General features: G+C 44.5%; 1 protein-coding gene across 5 annotated transcripts in view; it reads left to right on the top strand.

Moving 5' to 3' along the window:
* Positions 1-19908, top strand: part of LOC127582866 (protein AF-10-like) — a 194933-nt gene that overhangs the window by 23443 nt on the left and 151582 nt on the right. For 4 of the 5 annotated variants that reach the window (XR_007958177.1, XM_052038465.1, XM_052038466.1 and 1 more), the window contains exons 4-7: positions 290-399; positions 2006-2109; positions 6977-7070; positions 12721-12825. Coding sequence is in view for 4 of the 5 variants with exons in the window: in XM_052038465.1 (XP_051894425.1) it covers positions 290-399; positions 2006-2109; positions 6977-7070; positions 12721-12825 (413 nt within the window). In the remaining variant the exon portion in view is untranslated. The remainder of the gene's footprint in view (positions 1-289; positions 400-2005; positions 2110-6976; positions 7071-12720; positions 12826-19908) is intronic. The other variant, XM_052038467.1, reaches the window with a different exon arrangement.

The following is a 19908-nucleotide window of genomic DNA, read 5'->3' on the forward strand; positions in this document are numbered from 1 at the left end:
AGCCACTGGTTTGAAGAGGGAGAGGGGTTCTCCTTGGTTTCCTTAAGTTTGACCTCAGTGGACATCACTGAAGCAGATTCAGTGGCCAATTCATTCATTGTTTGTGGGATTGTGCTGTGTACAACTATGTGCATTACAGTAGGGACGACACTTCAGATAAAGAGAGGTATCTCACTGTGTCGTGCTTTGGAATTCTTTGTGGTTAAAGGTTACTGTGAATAGAAGATTATTCTTTAAGACGTCTAACCATTTTGCATTCCATTCTCTTTGTTCTGTTTCGTGTCTTTAGGTTGGGCCCACGTAGTGTGTGCCCTGTACGTTCCTGAGGTGCAGTTTGCCAACGTTATCAGCATGGAGCCCATTGTATTGCAGTACGTTCCCCATGAACGCTTCAACAAGGTAACGGCTACACCATCTCCCCGCAGATTATTCTATCCGCTCCTTGCAAGTGCCAGCTCTTTGTTGTACAGCTCCATTGGCATCCTGCCTGATACTTTGTCCGCATGACCACTGTGTGCACTCAGCAGCGTGTGTCGATGGAGTTTGTAGTACCTGAGGAGGCTGCTCAGGCTCTTTGGACTCTGCTGGCTCTTGGTGAAAGAGAAGCAGTCAGTCCCTGCTCCTTCCCACTGTCCCGCAAGCTTTTCTCCTACGTTTGCGCCGTCTCCTTTGGAGAGTTGTTCTTGTTTCTGCTTTCATTGTCTTCAAGCTGGAACATTACACCATGAGGAAAGATTAGACAGGCTGGGGTTATCTTCTTTGAAACACAGGAGGCCGAGGAGAGAGTAAATTGCAGAGTATAAACTCATTGATAGAGGAAATAGCAAGAGCTTATTTCCCTTAGAGGTGGCATCAAAATCCAGAGACGTAGATTTATAGTTCCTAGCAGAAGGATTAGAGTCAAGATGAGAAAAAGCTTTTTTTCACCCAGGTGGGAGGTAATAGTGGGATTTGCAGACAAGGAGAACTTTAATATCATACAAGATGCTGGAGGACCTTAGCAGGTCAGGCAGCATCTATGAAGGGAAATGGACAGTCGACATTTTGGGTCGAGACCCTTCACCTACCTGACCTGATGAGTTCCTCCAGCATCTTGACTATTGCTCCAGATTCCAGCATCTGAAGTCTCTTGTGCCTTGAGAATTTTAATACCACTGGAAGCCAGCATCACCACTGAGTTTAGAGCTGATGGGTGAATGGAAATGGGAATGAGTTGGATTAGTGGCACCAGAATATTGGATGACCTCAAGTTCAGATGGGAGAACAAATGAAGCTGGCCAGGAATAGGCTGGGATGGTCAAGTATGAATAGTAACAAAGGCATGGATCAGGGTTTCAGCAGCAGTGCATGTTGTTGAGGTGATATTAGTGCTGGAATAATTGGACCAAAGCATGTATTAGGGTCAGGTATTGGTTTATTATTGTCACTTGTACCAAGGTACAATGAAAAACTTGCCTTGCATATCGATCGTACAGGTCAATTTATTACACAGTGTAGTTACATTGGGTTAGTAGAGTCCATTGATGTAGTACAGGTAAAAACAATAACAGTACAGAGTAAACTGTCACAGCTACAGATAAAGTGCAGTGCAATAAGGTGCAAGGTCACAACAAGGTAGATCGTGAGGTCATAGTCCATCTCCTCGTATAAGGGAACCATTCAATAGGCTTATCACAGCGGGGTAGAAGCTGTCCTTCAGTCTGGTGGTACATGCCCTCAGGCTCCTGTATCTTCTACCTGATGATAACACCAAGGGTGAAGAGTAAGGTCAGCCTTGGTTGCAGCCGCATTGACTCAGGAACTGACTCTTGGAGATCAAACCCTTGGTGTTTCCAATATTTAGTTGAGGAGATCCTTGTCGCACATTGGATGAGACACTCCAAGATGATGGTCTTGATCAGTGCTCTGAATGAGTGGGAATGAAATCTATGGTGTGGTGGCAAGCAACCATTGTGGGTTGAAGTGCACAGTAACAAGTGTCCACTTTTTTCCCTTCTGGTTTTAGACCTGTTACCTCTGTGAAGAACAAGGGCGAGAGAGCAAGGCAGCGACGGGAGCCTGCATGACCTGCAATCGACATGGGTGTCGGCAGGCATTCCATGTCACTTGGTGAGAACGTTTTCCAAACTTTCCCAGAACTTTTCTCAACTCTACAAAGCCCAGTTCCCATTCCTCAAACCTAAAGGTGATAACGCAGCCTAGGGCTGAATTCCACTGGAGAATAATAAATGTTTCCTGAAGTACAGAACCTCATGTTATTGTACAAGGTGGTTGTGGAGAGAAGTATTCTCACTTGTGGGAGAATCCCAAACGGAAAGGGCTGGAAATGAGTCCAAAAGGGATTGATAGTGGATTTTTTTTCCTAGATTCTGGAGCTCTCCACCATGAGAAGTGCCACCAGGGTAATTTGTCTAGCTGGTCTTAAAAGAAAAAGTGACAAGGAAGAGAAAAGATAAACCAAAGGGTTGATGTGAGGTAGAGCGACTAGAACACCCAGCTCCGACCTGGTGGTCCAGGTGGCCTGTTTCTGTACCATTCTCCTCAGGGTGATTCTTGAAATCCCAAGAGATGTGCCAATGGGAGATTGTAGTGAGGTAGATTATAGACCATAGAAGTTCCATGGCAGGATGTCACTTGAGCCATCAACTTATGCCTGGCCACAAGGATCTGTCTAGAGAAACCGGAAATTTGAACTGAGACCTTTGTGCAGCTGAATCAGGGGTGAATGTCACTTAATTTTCCTCTCCATTCCCCTGATCATCTCACACTTGCTCCTTCACAATTCCTGATCTTGCAAAGTCTCAATTTTAACATTCTCATCCTTGTTTTCAAATGCTCAATGGTCTCCCTGCCCCTGTAGTCTAAACCCTGAAATTTACAAAAAAAAAGTGGACAAAAATTTCTTGGGCAAATTCATGTCCTTGTCTCCCTGATCTGGGAAGAGGAAAGCATTCTAAAGGATGTCAGAGGAGCTGTAATTGTGACTATCTGCAAGAAAGGAGACGTCCAATTGAGGAGATTCCTGCTCTCTGCCATGGAGGAGGTCATTGGAAGAATCTTTCTCGATCATCTCTTCCCAACAACTGAAGAGCTGCTTACAGAGTCACTGTGGTTTCCGTCCGGCAAGAGGCACAATGGCCATGATCTTCACTCCATGATGAGTGCTGGAAGTAGCATCACCTATTGTACATGGCTGCCTTTGACCTCTATCAACTGAGAGGACTAGGGCAGTTCCTTCTCAGCTTTGGTTAGCCCCAGAAATCTGTCACCGTCCTCCTCTGTGGTATGCAAGCTGTTCCACAGTGATAGGTGGAAGTGACAAACGCCTCCCAGCTTCTGACGCTATTCCCACTCTCCCCTCACCCATATGCCCATCAGCGACACCCCCCCCACGTGTATCCACCTGTCACCTGCTAGCTCTTGCTTCACCCCTTCCCTCTGTTGTGTTCTTCATCAAGAGACAGACTTCACATGGGTTTAACATCTGAACACTTTATTAACGAACAACAGACTGCTTTGCTTTCCCTTTTTTTTTACAGTCACACCCTGTTTCCCCATATGACCCCTTGCATTGTCTACTGGGAACTGTAGTTCTTTATTATAACTACGTAATAACACACCCTCGACCTTTTTGTCGCGGCTGTCTCCCTTCTTTCGGTCCAGATGAAGGGTTTCGACCCGAAACATCGACTGTCCATTTCCGTCCGTAGATGCTGCCTGACCCCCTGCGTTCTTCCAGCGCTTCATGTCTTGCTCCAGATTCCAGCATCTAGAGTCTCGTGTCTCCTCAGCAAGTGGGGAAGTACATGCCTGCAGAAAACAAGGGCTGATGTGGAAAGTAACACTTGTGCCACAGAAGTACCAGGCAATGACCATCTCCTCCATGAGATGGCATAACCATCTACTGTGGGTATTCAGTGGCATTACTGTTGTGTGGTTCACCCCCCACCTCAATATCCTAGGTGTGACCACTGACCTGAAACTCAACTGGACCAGCCATAAATATTGCAGTTTCAAGAGCAGGTTAGAGGCTGGCTATCCTGCAATGAGAGACTCGCCTCCTGACACCCCAAAGCCTTTCCACCATCTACAATAAACAAGTCAAGGGTGCAATGGAATACCCTCCATTTGCCTGGAATGGTGTAGCTACAATAACTCTCTAGAAACTTGGCACCATCTGGGACAAGGCGTTCTGCTCGCTTGACACCCCATCCACCATCTTAAGCAATCATTCACTCTACAACTGCTGCAGTGTGAACCATCTACAAATTAACGTTCTTCATCTAGGCTACTCTGATGGCATCTCCCAAACCTGTGGTCTGGACCACTGAGAGGGCAAGAACAGCCAAGTGCATGGGACCACCACCGTCTATGGGATCCCCTCCAAATGAAGCAACTCCCTAATTTGGAAATTTATCACCATTCCTTCATTATCACTGGGTCTAAATACTGGAACGCTCCCCAACAGCACTGTGGAAATGCCCTCAACAGAAGGACTGCAGTGGTTCAAGAAGGTTCACCTTCACCACCTCGAGGGCAATTGGCAATGGACAATAAATGCTGCAATGCCAGTTATGCCCACATCCAGGAAAATAATTTAAGAAAAGGTTAATTTGGGAGAGTTTCAACCTCCTTTCCGTGGGCGTCCAGGGTAATACCATGAACTCAGCCGCAGGTTGGCAATATCATAGGATTGGTCAGTGAGGGAATTTCATGTCACATTGGGACAATTATGAATTTATTCTTAAAACTACATGTAGGATTACGGGCAAGGCCAGTAATTATTGCCCCTGAAGTGAACAACTTGACACCATTTCAGTGGCAGTTAAGAGTTAACCACGTTGTTGTGGGAATGGAATCATCTCCGAACCAGACCAGGTAAGGGCAGCAGATCTCCTTCTCCAAAGGACAGTAGGGAAACAAGATGTGGTCTTTGCCAGTACGATGTTCTACCATTGCATTGTGTAGAGCTTATCTTCATGACTGTCCTGGGAAAGAACGGGCTTCATTCTTCACCACTTGAATTGCTCCCCTTCACAACAACTGGCCAACCATCCCAAAAAAAAATGCAGTGATTAATGAAAGTTGTCCCACAGCAGTGAATGGGCTGAGTGACTTCGATAGCCATACCCAATAATGTGACTTGTGAATTATGGTTCTACTAGCATTAACGAGAATGGAACATCCAAAATATTTGTAAGTCATCTCCTGGGATTAAAGATTCCATTAGCCACTGATTCTGTCAACTGGGATTTAAAAAAAATCCAATGCTCTACATTGGTGTCTGGGGAACCCTGTTCTGTGTATTGGATGAATCTCAATCCTTCATAAATGTTGTGTTCTGATTTGGAATCGTGCCAGCAATGTTTTGCCTTTAGCAGTTTGTAATCGAAGTATTAGTATGTGAATGCTGGATTTATGGTTCATTTATGAAGAACTTTAAAGGAAGCCAAACGTTCCCTGGCAATTAAATTCAGGGCTGGCCTTGCCAATTATAGGAACAGCATTTCTAAATTGTTAGAGCAATATCTGCTCGTTTTATCAATCCATCTGTCTTCTGTGTCTTTGTAACCTTATGTAGTGGGGTCCCACTGGGCTTTTTACAATCCTGTGTAATCTCTAATCAGCCTGGATCATTGCTTGGTTGAGACAGGAATTCTCATGCACCCAATCTCCACCTCAGCCCTGTACCCCTCCCTTTCTCTTAACCATGTGACGTTTCACCCCATTTGTTTCCCATTATTTCTCCACTACCTATTCTTCCACACTTCAAGAAAAAATACTGCAGATGATGGTAATCTGAAATAAATACAGAGAATGCTGGAAATACTTAGCCAGTCAGGCAACATCTATAGAGATAGAAACAGAGTTCTCCTTTTAGGTTGATGAAATTGCAAGATATTGGTAATCTGTTTATTACTGTCACACGTATCCAAGATACAGTGAAAAGCTCTTGCTTGCACACTATCCAGACAGATCGTTCCGTACATTAGTACAAAAGGAAACAAAAACAATGCAGAATATGATGTTACAGTTACAGAGAAAGTGCAGTGCAGGTAGACCTATAAAGCGCAAGGGCCATGATGAGGTAGACTGAGAGATCATCTTTAGAGTATAAGAGATCTGAAATGTTAACTGTGTTTCTCCATGGTTGCTGCCTGACCTGCTGTGTATTTCCAGCATGGTGTTTATAATCTCCCATTCCCGTTGCCTTTGACTTGAGTCACCTGCCCTAGTTCCCCTCTCTCCCTGGAGCAATAAGCCACCATTTTGTGGACCTGAATGAGACATGAGGGCAGCAAAGGGTTAGTTAATTGTGTTTAATTGTGCTCCTGTCAGGTGCCTCGTCATGGATGTTTAATGTGATGTATTCATTATATAAATAGTATAGGCTAGTTGGTGAGAACTTGCAATTCTCTTCAAGATACTGTGATTTTCCAACGAATTGAAAGTAATTGGCCTTGCACAAAACTTACTGTCGACTTTATTACCAAAAGGAGCATCTTCCTCCCTTGCAAGGGCTGATTGTGATGTCCATTTTAGGGTGATCACCATGGCATAAGGAGACAGCACAGAAACAGGCCCTTCAGCCCACCAAATCTATGCCAACCATCAATCACCCATTTTTGCACTAATCTTACCCTACCCCATTTTATTCTCCCCACATTCCTTTCAACTCCATCCAGATGACCAATAAACCAATTAATCTGCACATTTTTGGGATGTGAGAGGAGGTCCATGTGTTCACAGGGAGAACATGCAAACTCCACACAGACAGCACTGGATGTTTGGACCAAACCTGTGTCACTGGAGCTGTGAGGCAGCAGCTCTACTGTTTATGCTATGGTGACACCCTTAAGGGGTGAAGGATCATGGCCAGAGAGCCAGTGTGAAGTCAGCTGACCTGGGGATGTCTTGAGGTTTGACAGGTGTGAAAGTTGAGTGTGTAGCTGATCTGCGATATGTTTCTCCTCAGCGCCCAGATGGCTGGCCTTCTGTGTGAGGAACAAGGCTCCGAAATTGACAATGTGAAGTACTGCGGCTATTGCAAGTACCATTTCAACAAAGTGGTAAGTTAATCTAATCATTCGACACCAGGCAGACTGTTCTCGTTCCTTTTCCAGCTTTCTCCTCTTCCCACCCCTCTCCCCACATGTACCACGAAGACTTGACTCATGATTGGTGAATATTCTGAGGCAACTTCCATTCCCTTGCATAATGGGCCATGGGCTTTCATTCTGATCAGAGTTTGCTGAGGGATTTTGGCCAAAACCTGGTCTTGCCCCATTGTTCACACTTCTCATTGGCCTGGATGCTATTCAGTATTAGGAACTGTATGCAGCATTTTGCTTTCTATTCCAGGCTGTCGAAGCTAACTGAGGTAACCCAACTGCTGTTAAACTGAGGAATTGAAATTGGGGCAGGCTTGACCTGTATATCTTGTCTATTTATTGCATAAACTCTGGAAGCCTTTGGGTGAGCACATAAACTGCTGTATGTGCTTCAATATCCTCATAAATTGCCTGGCAGGAATTGTTGGTTCTGTATGTGTGTGTCCTTATTTTTGCAGTAGCACTGTGTTTTGGAGAAACATTAACATTTGACTAAAACTCACTTCGATGTTAGGTATTTGGATAGACTGGTCTCAAGGTGCACTTTGATGCAAGAACAACAGCAAATAATGCAAACAGAAGAGGGCTGAACACAGCAAAAGTGCCCAAGGTTTGGTGACAGTAACTGGCACTGACGAGGAAGGGGGCAACAACAGAGATGACCTAGTTTGGTTCAAAAACACATCTTAAGGAGGAGTGAGGGGTAAAGGTTTGAAAAGAGGTAGGCAGGGGATATGTGGTTTAGATTGAGGCACAACTAGTAAAGGAAAGGTGAAGAAGAGGCAAGAAGATACAATGGGAGAGGTAGAGAAGTGGAAGAATTGTGGGTTTGAAGAAGATGCAGAGCGGGGAGGAAGAGGTTGTGAATGGATACCAAGGTATCTGAGGTACAGGAGCCAGCACTTGCAATGTCAGATTGGCTCAACAGAAGCTTCCAGCTGGCTAAGTGTTGGCATTCTTAAACTGGATTCACACTGTTGAGTCTGGGTTCAGTTTGAGACTGATGACTCAGCACTTTGCATGATTAGGGCTGCACAGTTTAATTGTCAGCGTGTAATGGAACAACTGATCTGAACCAGGGCTACAACTGGGTTCATGGAAAAGTCAGTAAGTGTGTGTGAACATTCTCCATCCAAAATATTATTGGTGCTTACAAGTCAAAAATGGTGCATGGGAATTGGTCAAGTTTTCCTCTGAGCAATGGGCAAATATACTGTATAAGACCTGCAGGGGCTGGGGTAGAGGCATGGGTTATAGCGATTGATCATATTTTTTGCTCGTTCATCCTTCAGATCTCCCTGGATGGCAACAAGGAGAGAATTGTGGCTTTTCCTCCCAGAGGTCAAGCCATAAGCTCAGTTCAGTAAACTTGGCCTCAGGCACTGAATTGGGGATCTTTGTGCCTGATTCATTCAGCACTTCGGCCAACATGATAATCTAAGCTTGCACTCCAGTGCAGCACTGAGGGAGCACCTTGCTGTCAGAGTTGCCGTCTTTCCCTTGTTACGTTAAACTGAGGTCTTGTCTGGTCCTCAGGAAGAGCTGAAAATATCCCATGTCACTCATTCACAGAGTGGGGAGTTCTCCAGTGTCCTACCCAATATTTATTCCCAAACCTGTTTTAGTGGCAGGTTATCTGGTCATCTTCACATTGCTGTTTGTAGGGGGGGCTTTCTCGATACAAATTGGCTGCTGCATTTCCCACATCACAGTGGTGGGATGTCCATAAGCCATGTAAGGACCTGGTAGGCATCTTTATGTATGTCCCTCTCTGTCTCCTTGTCTCCCTGTGGTTTATGTGTTCATTTCTTTCTCTTCCTACCAACCCCAGTAGGTACATTCCCAAACCCAACCCCCCATCGATTCCTTATGTTTCTTTACCTCACTTTCTCTTCCTCTATGTGTGCATGATGTACTCATTCGTTCTCTCTCTCTTTCTCTCTGCGTTTTGCCTCTGCGTTCTCTCTGCATTCTCTCTTTCTTTTTCTCTCTCTCTCTCTCTCTCTCTCTCTCTCTCTCTCTCTCTCTCTCTCTCTCTCTCTCTCTCTCTCTCTCTCTCTCTCTCACACACACACACACACACACACACACACACACACACACACACACACACACACACACACACACACACACACACACACACACACTCTCTCTCGTTGCTGGGCAGGATGATAAACGCTGACACAATTTGGAGGGAGTGGTTAAAAAGGAGTTGAAGAAAAGTCACTTGAGAATATGTCCGGGAGTATTTTTCAAAGTATCTGCTGGTAGATGTGGCTCCCTTGAGATTAATGACTGCCATACCCCACCATCTGCAGTGAAACCTGTTTATTCTCTTGAAGCTTGTATCTGAGTCCATTTATTATCTTTGAATTCCATAATGCCAAACCATTTCCTATTGACGTCGTACAGACTACCAGATGGCCAGGAGTGTTAAGAGGCCTGTAGCACAGACACAAGGGGGTTTGACGTAACTGCAGCAACAAATCTTTGCAATGCTTAATAACACAGGAAACTAAAGATTTTACCTTTAATGGTGCAGAGTTATTTGTCCCCTTTAACTTTGGTTATATTTCCACACCCCCCCCCCCTTTTTTTTGCTACGTTTCTGTCTGATGTCAGCAGCACCTGGGGTTTTGAACACCTGACTAACTGTACCTAGAACTACAATGGCCATACAACTTGTGGACCAGGCCTTGAGCACTACCAGCCTGTGCTGGTGTTTTTCAGCACAATCTTCCATTCCTCTAGTTCTCCTCTTCAAAAATGCATCTATTCCACTCGACCACTCCTTGTTCCATGTTTCAATCTCTCCCACACTAAAAAAAACAAAACTCCTAAATTCCTTTTTGGATTTATGGTGACCATTATCTTCATTATTCCTGGCTCTTGGTTCCTCTGGCAATAGAAATGTCATCTCTACATCTACCCTCTGTAATTTTAATAACGACTTCTGTTCTGTATCTAATGAGCAGAGCCCCAGTCTACTTATCTGCCCAAGAGTTTGAGCCTCTCATTTCTGTTATTCCCCCTTTGTAAATCTTTTTTTGTGCTTTCTGTAATGCCCTGTGTATCCTTTTTATGGTCATGCCTGGCCTAGGTGGGTAACAATGGGCCATTCACCCACAGTGGCCATCAGAGGCTGTGTCCTCATTTTTCCCAATGTATTTTACCAGATGATGTTATGGAGCGGGAACCTTATGGTTTCATTCATATTTTTACCTCCTCTCCTTGTCAAGGGGCTCAAGGCACGAGCCTTGGTTGGAATGTGCCAATTGTAATCACCAAAATGCCACAGGGTCTGGAATCTTCCTGACCTTAGTGTTTACCTGCTGAGCAATTGTAACCAAACCAAGGCAGAATTAATCAGCTCATGGGCAAGGTCCTTATCCTGCAGAACCTATGCTCTGATGCATGTTTTGCCAGGTGGTCAAAGGCTGCATTGAGAACAATGCAGCATATTAGATGGTCGCATGGGGGAGGATTGATCCACTTGACCAAGCAGAAGGCGTCACTGGTCATATCTTGGTGCATTTGCCGGAAAGCAGTGTGCCTGTGGGGGTTTGCTTCAAAGATGGTCGTGAAAAGGAAACCTTCCGTCTCTAGAGCACCCGTTTGTGTCCTCAGAACATCCCGAAATGCTTTACAGCCAGCGACGTTCTCTTGAAGTGTGGGCACTGTTGTAATGTAGGAAATGCAGCAGCCAATTTACACTTTTGTTTTGAAATTTAGGATGTGGGAGTAGCTGGTAACATTGCCAATTTCTGCCCAAAACTGAGAGGGCAGAAAACAGTCAACAACATTGGTGAGTCTGGAGTAATGTATTGGTCAGAGCAGGTAGATTCCCTTCCCTAAGGGAATTAAGATGGTGTAGTGGTGCAGCAGTTAGTACTGCTGCCTCACAGCTCCAGGGATCCAGATTTGATCCTGACCTCGGGTGCTCTTTATGTGGAGTTTGTGTGTTCTCCCGTGACTATATGGGCTTCTGAGTGCTTTATGTTCCTCCCACACCCCAAATTGTACTGGTTGGTTAACTGGCTGCCGTCAGTCATCCCTTTAGTGTAGGTAATCAGCAAAAGAATCGAAGAGAAATTGGTGGCATTTGAGAGAGAATAATTTACAGAGTTATGGGGAAATAAGAGGGGGGGATTGAACCAATTGGATTGCTCTGTAAGGAGCTGAATGGATCAGATGGGCTGAATGAGTGACCTCCCTCTTGGTCATAGTAAGTAGTGAGATGGGTTTTAAGACCAGTAGTTTCAGGTTAACATTAGAGAGACTAGCTTTTATTGAAATGTATTTATAGCATGATTCCACAGGTAAAAAATATAACAAAACAAAATTATGTGCTCTGTTTTACTAGTTGAGGGCTAAATGTTGGCCCTACATTGGGGGGAGCTCCCTGATCATTTACAGAATGACACCACGTGATTCTTTCCCCTCCTTGGGGAGCGCAGTGTCTTACCCTCACGCCTGATCTGAAAGGTGGCATCTCTGACCCCTCTGTGGCGGGATTCAGCTGGAGTTTTGTGCTGAGGTGCCCTGAGGGGGGGGGGGGGGGGGTCTTGGCCCCACAATCCCCCAACCCAGGGAAGGACACCCACTATTCGGTAAACCACAGCTGACACTCTGCTGGCTGAATTATCACATGCTTTGCCAAGCAAAGGATTGGGACTAATTGGAGAGATCCTTGAAATAGCTGGTATTGGTGCGATGGGATGAATAGCCATTTGTGTCACATCTTTCTGTAGGAAATCCTCACTTGCCCACAGTTTGTTTGAAGTGAGTGTTTGTGACTTCCTGATTTCTTTGGCCTTTTTAGGGAGAAATTTCTTTGCTGTTGACCTTGGGGAGTTGGTGGGGTTAGTGGAGGGCAAAGGTGGGATTCTTAGCTCTGGATCCAGTGATTGATCTTTATTGATAGCCCTTTGCCAGCCTCTGCCACTGGCGGCCTGTGTTGATGTTAGCGGCTGAGTTGACCGTAGTTTATGGCCTCAGCCCTGAGGTCTTGGGCTGTGGTGGACACGTACCACAGATGCCAGAACCACAACCCGTGCCGGATGCAAACTGCATAAGGTCTGATCTTCTAGTGTTTCCAAGTGCATCCAGTGTACAACCAGTGTCTGATGGGACACCCAGTCACACGCCTCGGTCCCTGAAGATAAGAGCTCAGGTTTGGGAAACCTGACCGAGCTAATCAGAGTGCAAGGTAGACCCGCTGTACCATGGTTAATCACTGGTGGTCGGGATTGGTGTTGGAATACTACAGTTGGCTTGGGAAACCACAGCAAAAAAAAATGGGAAAATTATTTAGGGATCATGTTCCTGATCAGTGATTACCATTGACAAACACAGGTTATAGATGTGGAGTAAATTCAGCCTGTTTTAACCATGACTGGGGATTGCAATCATTGAATGACTACCTCAGTGACACAGGAGAAATCTGGCCAGTTTACATTTTAGCTAAACATTTGGGGCCATAAGGGAACTTTTTTTTTACAAAGCATCAATAAAATCCTTTCTGAAGCAGTTTGCTATATTGGATTTTTTTTGGCATGCTAAAGATTCGATTTCTATTTAACTTTGAAACTCTTTTTGAATTCTGCAGAAGAAAAGTCGGCATTCAGCTAACACAGCCTATGACCAAGGCCTCAGTGATTCATCCTCTCACTCTCAAGATAAACTGAGCTCCCTGTATGACAGACAGAGAAAGGTTTGTGTTAATCTTGTATTAACCTCAAAGTTAGGGCAGATCGAATAATAGATGGAGGCCAGATCTGTGGCCAACTGTGTCATCTCTGTTGTGAAAATGAGAGAGACTGGGATTAGGGATATTGTGAACAAAAATGCACCTGTTAACAATCCAGCGGTTAGATTACACATGGAGAAGAGAGTGATGGAAGGATTAGGGTCAATAGGGACATCTCCCACCAGGCTTTCCTTGCCCCCAGCAACACCTGTGGTTGTCAAAGAGTTTTCCATCACTCTTACTTTAGTCGTAGGCCTCAGGAGAGAACATTGCAAAGGAAAAGAATAGCACAATGAACAGGCCAGTATCAAGAATTCCTACCAGTGTTTGCCATTTGTGCTTTTAGGGCAATGTGTTAACATCTCATTTCACTTCTGTTTCAAGTTGCTACCAGATCTCCTTGCCCAGACAGGAGGGTTCTGTCTTACAAACACATTGCATAATTCCTCTGTCCACGTGAATCTATGTTGAATTGTCCTATCCACTTAAAGCTACAAAGTCTAATTGCTGTAAATAGTAATGGTCTGTGGTCAATTAGAGGCAATTTGCTGCTCCAGATTCCTTCGGGTTTCTGTTTTAATATTTGCAAGATGTTACATGTTCATTGAGACTATTTTTCTGTTCAATTGTGATTTGTTACATATTTAAAAAAATACATTATGAAATGTATTTTTTTTAACCAGTCCCACTAACAGGGACATTCAATTGCAGCTGTCATCTTGAACAACACAGTCATATTGGATACAAGTCTTTCTTCTATTTGTCCATCTATCATACAGTGTTTAAGATGCAATGTGGTCTTTGAAAGAAAGCCAGACTCCTTGTACAATTGTTTTTCATTTCTGACCAGGGGCTAGTAGTTTAGAAACAGCTACAATTGCTGTCTGGTCTGAGGAGTTTACAAGGAACCTCAGTTGCCAACATATAACTACTTTGTTCAATTGCTTTCAAGGAAGGCTTTAGGTGTGACCTCAAAGGGTCAGGTCAAGTTAGCAGCTGAACTTTCCCATCTATGTCTAGAAGCTAGTCCACCTCTGTGAAATGCTATGGCAGATCTGCCAATGTTGATCATTTATGCTGTATTTCAGAATCTGCAATTAACTTACTTGATGTGAATCTGCCCAATTTTGTTGAGAGTATTTGCCCTTTCCATATTGTATACAAGCATTACAACATCCATAGGTTTTGGAGAATCTGAAGCAATACCAGTTTTACAAGTGCAGTGTGAATATAATCTATTCTTTGATTCTAGTTGTTGACTTGATGAGTTCCATTTTTCCACTGTCGTCTCAAACTGGTCATAGATAACTTCTACCACAGCTTTATTAGTATAATGATGTCTGGATAGTCCGGTTCATACCCATCCAATCGAAAGTATTGCTTATTATCACCTGCAAAATCTGTTTTATCCAACATGTTGGTATCGTGGTTCTTGTGATTGATGTGGTATCTAGTTATTTCTCCACTGATGGTGACCATTGTAACATCAGTTGTAGATGGTGATGGTGATTGTTGTGTGGAGGTTGACTGAGGGACCTGACTAGCTGTGTGTTCGTGGTACTTGTTGTGCTTTAATGTCTGTGATCATGTTTTCCATTTGTGCTATTGATCTACAGATTGTTACTGTACTGAATATTCTGCTGCTATTAACAATGATAGTACGTGGTTGCTATAATTGATTAATCATGATGTCTTTTAGATTATTATGTGTTCTTGGAATGAACTGCTATCATTGGGTTTTCACCACCCTCTCCCCTTCATCCCCTTTCAGGAGATGAATAATGTTTAGGGTGCTCATAAATTTGTTTGGTTTTGCACATTGTTTTTGCAGGAAACTGTTCTGCATAAATACAGGGCTTGGGAGATGGAATGATGTTGAATTACTGGATCACTTTTTTTTCAGTGTAGCAGAGTTAAAATGATGATACTTTTGGGAAGGATTTAATCTGGTCAAAGTCAATTATAACATTCTCATCCTTGCTGTAAGACCTCTCCATGGCCCCTGCCCTTCCTATGCAACCTTCCTGTGCAATCTCCTCCAGCCCCACAGCCCTCTGAAACTTTTTGCCCACTTGTGGCCTTTCGAGCTTTGTCGTTTTCATCTCCCCTTTGCTGGTTGCCATGCCTTCACCTGTCTCGATCCTGAAGCCTAGAATTTCCTCCCTACACCTTTCTGCCTCTCACTTCAGATGATCCTAAAAAACCACTGACTTTGTGCTTTTGGTCATCTGTCCTCATCCTAACTTTATGCAGCTCAAGTGTCAAACTGTGACTGTTGGCACTGCTGAGGGAGTGTCATGGTGCTGATGGTGCTATGTAAATGTAAGTTCTTATTGTTCAATAAGAAGTGGGAGCAGGAAGCTGTTGTTCAGCCCCTCGAGCCTGCTCTGCCATTCAGTGCAGTCTGTGGCTGGTCAGGTCATGGCCTCAGCTCCACTTTCCTAAAACCTTTTAACTCTAACACAGTCCAAAAGTCTTGAATACCTTCAGTGATTCAACTTCTGTAACTCTCTGAGCAGAGAATTCCAAAGGTTTGTGATCCTCAGAGAAGAAATTCCTCCTCTGTGTCTGAAGTAGGCAACCCCTTCTGCTGAAACCATCTTCTCGACACCCTCACAAGAGGAAACATCCCCACAGCTTCAAACCTGATGATCCCCCTCAGAATGTTACACGTTTCATTAAAATCACCTCTCATTCTTCTAAACTCCAATGAGTACAACCCCACCCATTCCTCATGAGACAACCCCTCCGTCCCCGAAGTCAACTCAATTACATTGAAGGTCCTCTCATGTAAAGTGAAGATGGATGTTCATTGTAGTTTAAAACATCAAGCAGACAAGAGGGGAGGGCAGGTCCTTCATAGATCTTTTGCATATACCACCAGCGTCCTGGGTACTCATCTGGAAGCAGTGGAGAGCACCGGAGGCTGTCTGGTGTGTAATATTCTTGGGATTGGCAGTGATCCGGAAACCTATCCCACTTCGTGTACTGCTTCTCATCCGGATAGATAAGTCTCCTAACTCAGGACTGTGGAGATCCCTGGACACAGCAAATACCTATGCCAAAAAAACCTATTAAGTGCTCGTTATCAGGGGACATTTGAAGGTCATTTATTCCTTTCTAAGAAACCCGACACACTCTGTGCTTTGCTGCTCTCTAGTTGTCAGTCAGTTGTATGAAAATGAAACACAGTTTATTTTTGCAAAGGCAATCAAATTAAGGAGAGTGCATCTCGATGTTATGTCAAAAACTTCAGTAAGGCTAAAGCTGCATTAGCTGGTTGCAATTTGTCTTCAAAATGCACTTTAGTGCCTTCAATAGAATGAATGTGAGTCAGAGTACAACACACTGCCGCCACTGTACAGGATTACCTGCCAGAGATAAATGTCTCGGCATTGGTGTTTAGTTTTATACAGGTTTTTGATTCCATTTGGCAAATTTTTGGGAAGGTGTTGATGGGAGAAGTCCCAGTTTAATTTCCATGTGCTCCCTAGAGCAAATGCAACACTTTAGAATCAATCTGATTTTCATAGTTGCACCGCAGTATTGCAGCGAGATCATTACCTTTTTGTGTCAGTTTTCCTATAGAATGACAGCACGCCTATTGCATCAATTAAAATTACTTGGTCTCGGGTGAACCTCACTGATCTGTACAGGCCAGGAATCTTTACTAAGTTACTTGAAGATATAAAGTGAAAATGATATGCTCAGCACGTCAGGCAGCATCGGTGTAAGGAGAAACGATGAATGTTTCAAACAGTCTGCTGGAAGAACACAGTGGGTTGAGCAGCATCTGTGGAGGGGAAAGGAAATGTTGCACCCTGATGTCCCAAAACATCAACAGTTCCTTTCCCCCACAGATGCTGCTTGACCCACTGAGTTCCTTCAACAGATTGTTTGTAACTCCAGATTCCAACGTCTGCAGTCTCTTGTTTTCAGTGAATGTTTCAGCTTGAAGAACTGTCAGAGAATCGTACAGCACAGAAGCAGGCCCACCACGAGAACACCAACTGTTGCACCCATTAACACTAAACCCATTTACTTGCATTAGATCTATAGCTTTCTATGCCTTGGCAATTCAAGTGCTTGTCCACGCACTTCCATAACTGACCTGAAACGTTGACCCTGTTTCTCGTTGCACAGGTTCTCCATGACCAGTCGGGCATTTCCGCACTTTCTGTTTTTATTTCTGATTTGCAGTGTCTAATTTTGTTTCACTTCAGTAGATTTCAACCGGGGGGAGTAGGGAAAGGTGAGAGCAGCTCTGCACTTGCCATCCATGAAGAAGAATTTTGAACTCTAGATTCCCAGTGTGGACCACAGTTCAGTAACTATGAGAACCCATGCATGTTGAGGAGCCAAGCTAGTGGTCAACTTTGCAGCAGGGGTCCATTGACAAGATATGTGAACCAACATCAGCACCCTCTCCAAGGCCAACATCCCCAGCATTGAGACCCTAGTTAGACTTGGCTGGCTCTGATAGGTGGGGCACATTGTCCACGTGCCCAACAGACTCTCATAATCGGCACTCTTCTCTGAGACCTGACAGCACAAGTGGACAAAGGAAATGATTCCAGGACGTTCTCCTTGACATCTGTGCAGACCATGACGCCAAGTTAAACTGCCCATCTGCCTTCACATAGTCTATGTCCCTCCATTCCCTGCTTGTTCAAATGTCTGTTAAATGTTGCTATCATATCTGCTTCCATCACCTCCTCCAGCAGCACATTCCAGGCATCTAGCGCTCTCTGTGTTTTAAAAAAACACAACTTGCCTCATAAACCTCATTTAAACTTTCCGCCTCTCACCTTAAAGCTATGTCTTCTATTAATTGACATTTACAACTCTGGGAGAAAGACTCTTTGACCATCTACCAGAACTGTGCCTCTCATAATTTTATAAACTTCTATCAGGTCGCCCCTTGGCCTCCAGCACTCCAGAGAAAACAATTCAAGTTTGTCCAACCTCTCTTTAATACACTCCAATCCAGGCAACATCCTAGTGATCCTCTTCTGCACCCTCTCCAAAGACTCCACATCCTTCCTATAGTGTGGCAACCAGACTGTGTACAATACCCCAAATGTGGCTGAACTGAAGTTTTATACAGCTGCAATATGACTTGCCGACTTTTATACTCTATACCATGACCAATGAAGGCAAGCATGCCCCTACGCCTTCTTCACCACCCTATCTACATGTGTTGCCACTTTTAGGGATCGATGAACTTGCACCCCAAGATTCCTCTGTACATCAGTGCTCCTAAGGGTCCTGCCATTTATTGTACATTTTTCTCTTGCATTTAACCTCCCAAAGCCCAACACCTCACATTTGTCTGGATTAAACTCCATCCGCCATTTCTCTATCCAACTGGTCTGTATCCTGCTGAATCCCTGGCATTTGACCAGTCAAAATGGGAAAGGGTCATTCAGAATGGCACAGAGAACCTGGAGCGTCTTTGGGAGCACATGGGAGTCCAATCCCCCATCCCGTACTATCCACTCCCCTGCCCCATCAATCATCTCCTGCCCTGACCTGCGGCAGAGCCTGCAAATCCTACTTCGGTCTGATCAATAACCTCAAGAGACAACTGGGGAGGGAAGCAGGTCATCCTCGACCCTGAGGGACTGCTTCAGAGAAAGGAGGACATGTTGAGGACCAGTGTGGAGCTTGGCTACAAAATGACTGACATCTGCCGAGGTATTTCCTGAGTCTAGAGATTGCGATTGAATTTGCTGCAATCTATACTGAGCTATAAAGTTAAATGAAAGTTCTGGACGTTGCTGCCCATGCACCTTGTCCCCCCTTTCGGCTCCACTCGACTACACCTAGAGTGATGTGATATGAAACTCCTGAGGTGGAGCTCAGCAGAACTAATAGAATCTTCAAAGGATGTCACCTTAAATAAGACAACCAGAAGTATCTGAAGAAATCCTCCCTCCCCGGGAGCCTGCGCATGACTGAACTTGTGTGACCATGGGTTGGGTAAATGTCTTGTAGTTTAATCCTGCGGTTAAATCCAAAATGAGTAGCTTTGCCTGTTTTTAAAAATGCGCAGTATTTATCTTCAAAAGCTCTTCCTCACGACTGCTCTGGCTGTGTGTCGGTGCCGGTGCCGGTGGATTACTTTGCCAAATAACCAATTTTGTCCTTGTCTGAAGGTGTATCTGCTGCCAAAACCTTCACCAAGGTTTCTGTCACCCCTGGATTCGACTCCCCTACCAGGCTTCAGCCCTGCGACCCTCCAGGAGCAGAAGTTGGTACAAAACCCTACGGACTGACTTCTCTCCCTCCACAAGCCTCGCTTGTCGGTCTCCCTTGAGCTTGTCAACTTTGACTCCTCATCTTAGTTTGAAAAATCTCACCCTTATTTTCAAGGCTGCGAACAGTGACTCCGCCATGCCCAGCTGGAGTGGAGGTAAACGGCTAATTCCCTTGATAACTAAAGCTGGTGACCACGCAACTGTAAGTGGATGAGATTCATTGTGTACACATCATTTATATGTAACTATCCTCCACTCACTATGTCTTCTGGCAAGGTTACCCTGCTTTTTCTGGTAGATACTTCTGTGGATTCTGCTTCGTATGTGCTTTCTGAATATATTATCACTGCGCCCCACTTCCAGCTCATTGGTTGATGCTGTGTTGTCAACAGGTATTTTTTACCTTTCAACTGCCCTGACCTGCCATAACCTCCTGATCTCTGGAAGCACCTCCAGTCTTAAAACCTTCTTGAGATCTTCCCACTCTGGAAGTCCTTGCTGTAACACATCCACTGCTCTACAACTGAAAACCATGCATTCAGCTGATGAAGTTCTCCCCGAAATTCCTCCCTAACATCCACCCTTCTGTACCACTTCTCTGAGCTGTCTTTATCTGTCAGTTTAGCCAAACCTCAGAAATGTTGGTCTTCAGTGTTTAAAAGAAAGAATTTTGATGACCTTTCCCCAAAGCATTTTGGGATGTTTTACTATGTTAAAGATGCTCCGTAAATGCAAGTTGTTGTTGTAGCGGGGTGCACCCATTGTGCAGATGGGAAGAGGAAAGAGA

Source organism: Pristis pectinata, chromosome 25 (genome assembly GCF_009764475.1).
Source record: "Pristis pectinata isolate sPriPec2 chromosome 25, sPriPec2.1.pri, whole genome shotgun sequence".
Classification (NCBI taxonomy): Eukaryota; Metazoa; Chordata; class Chondrichthyes; order Rhinopristiformes; family Pristidae; genus Pristis; species Pristis pectinata.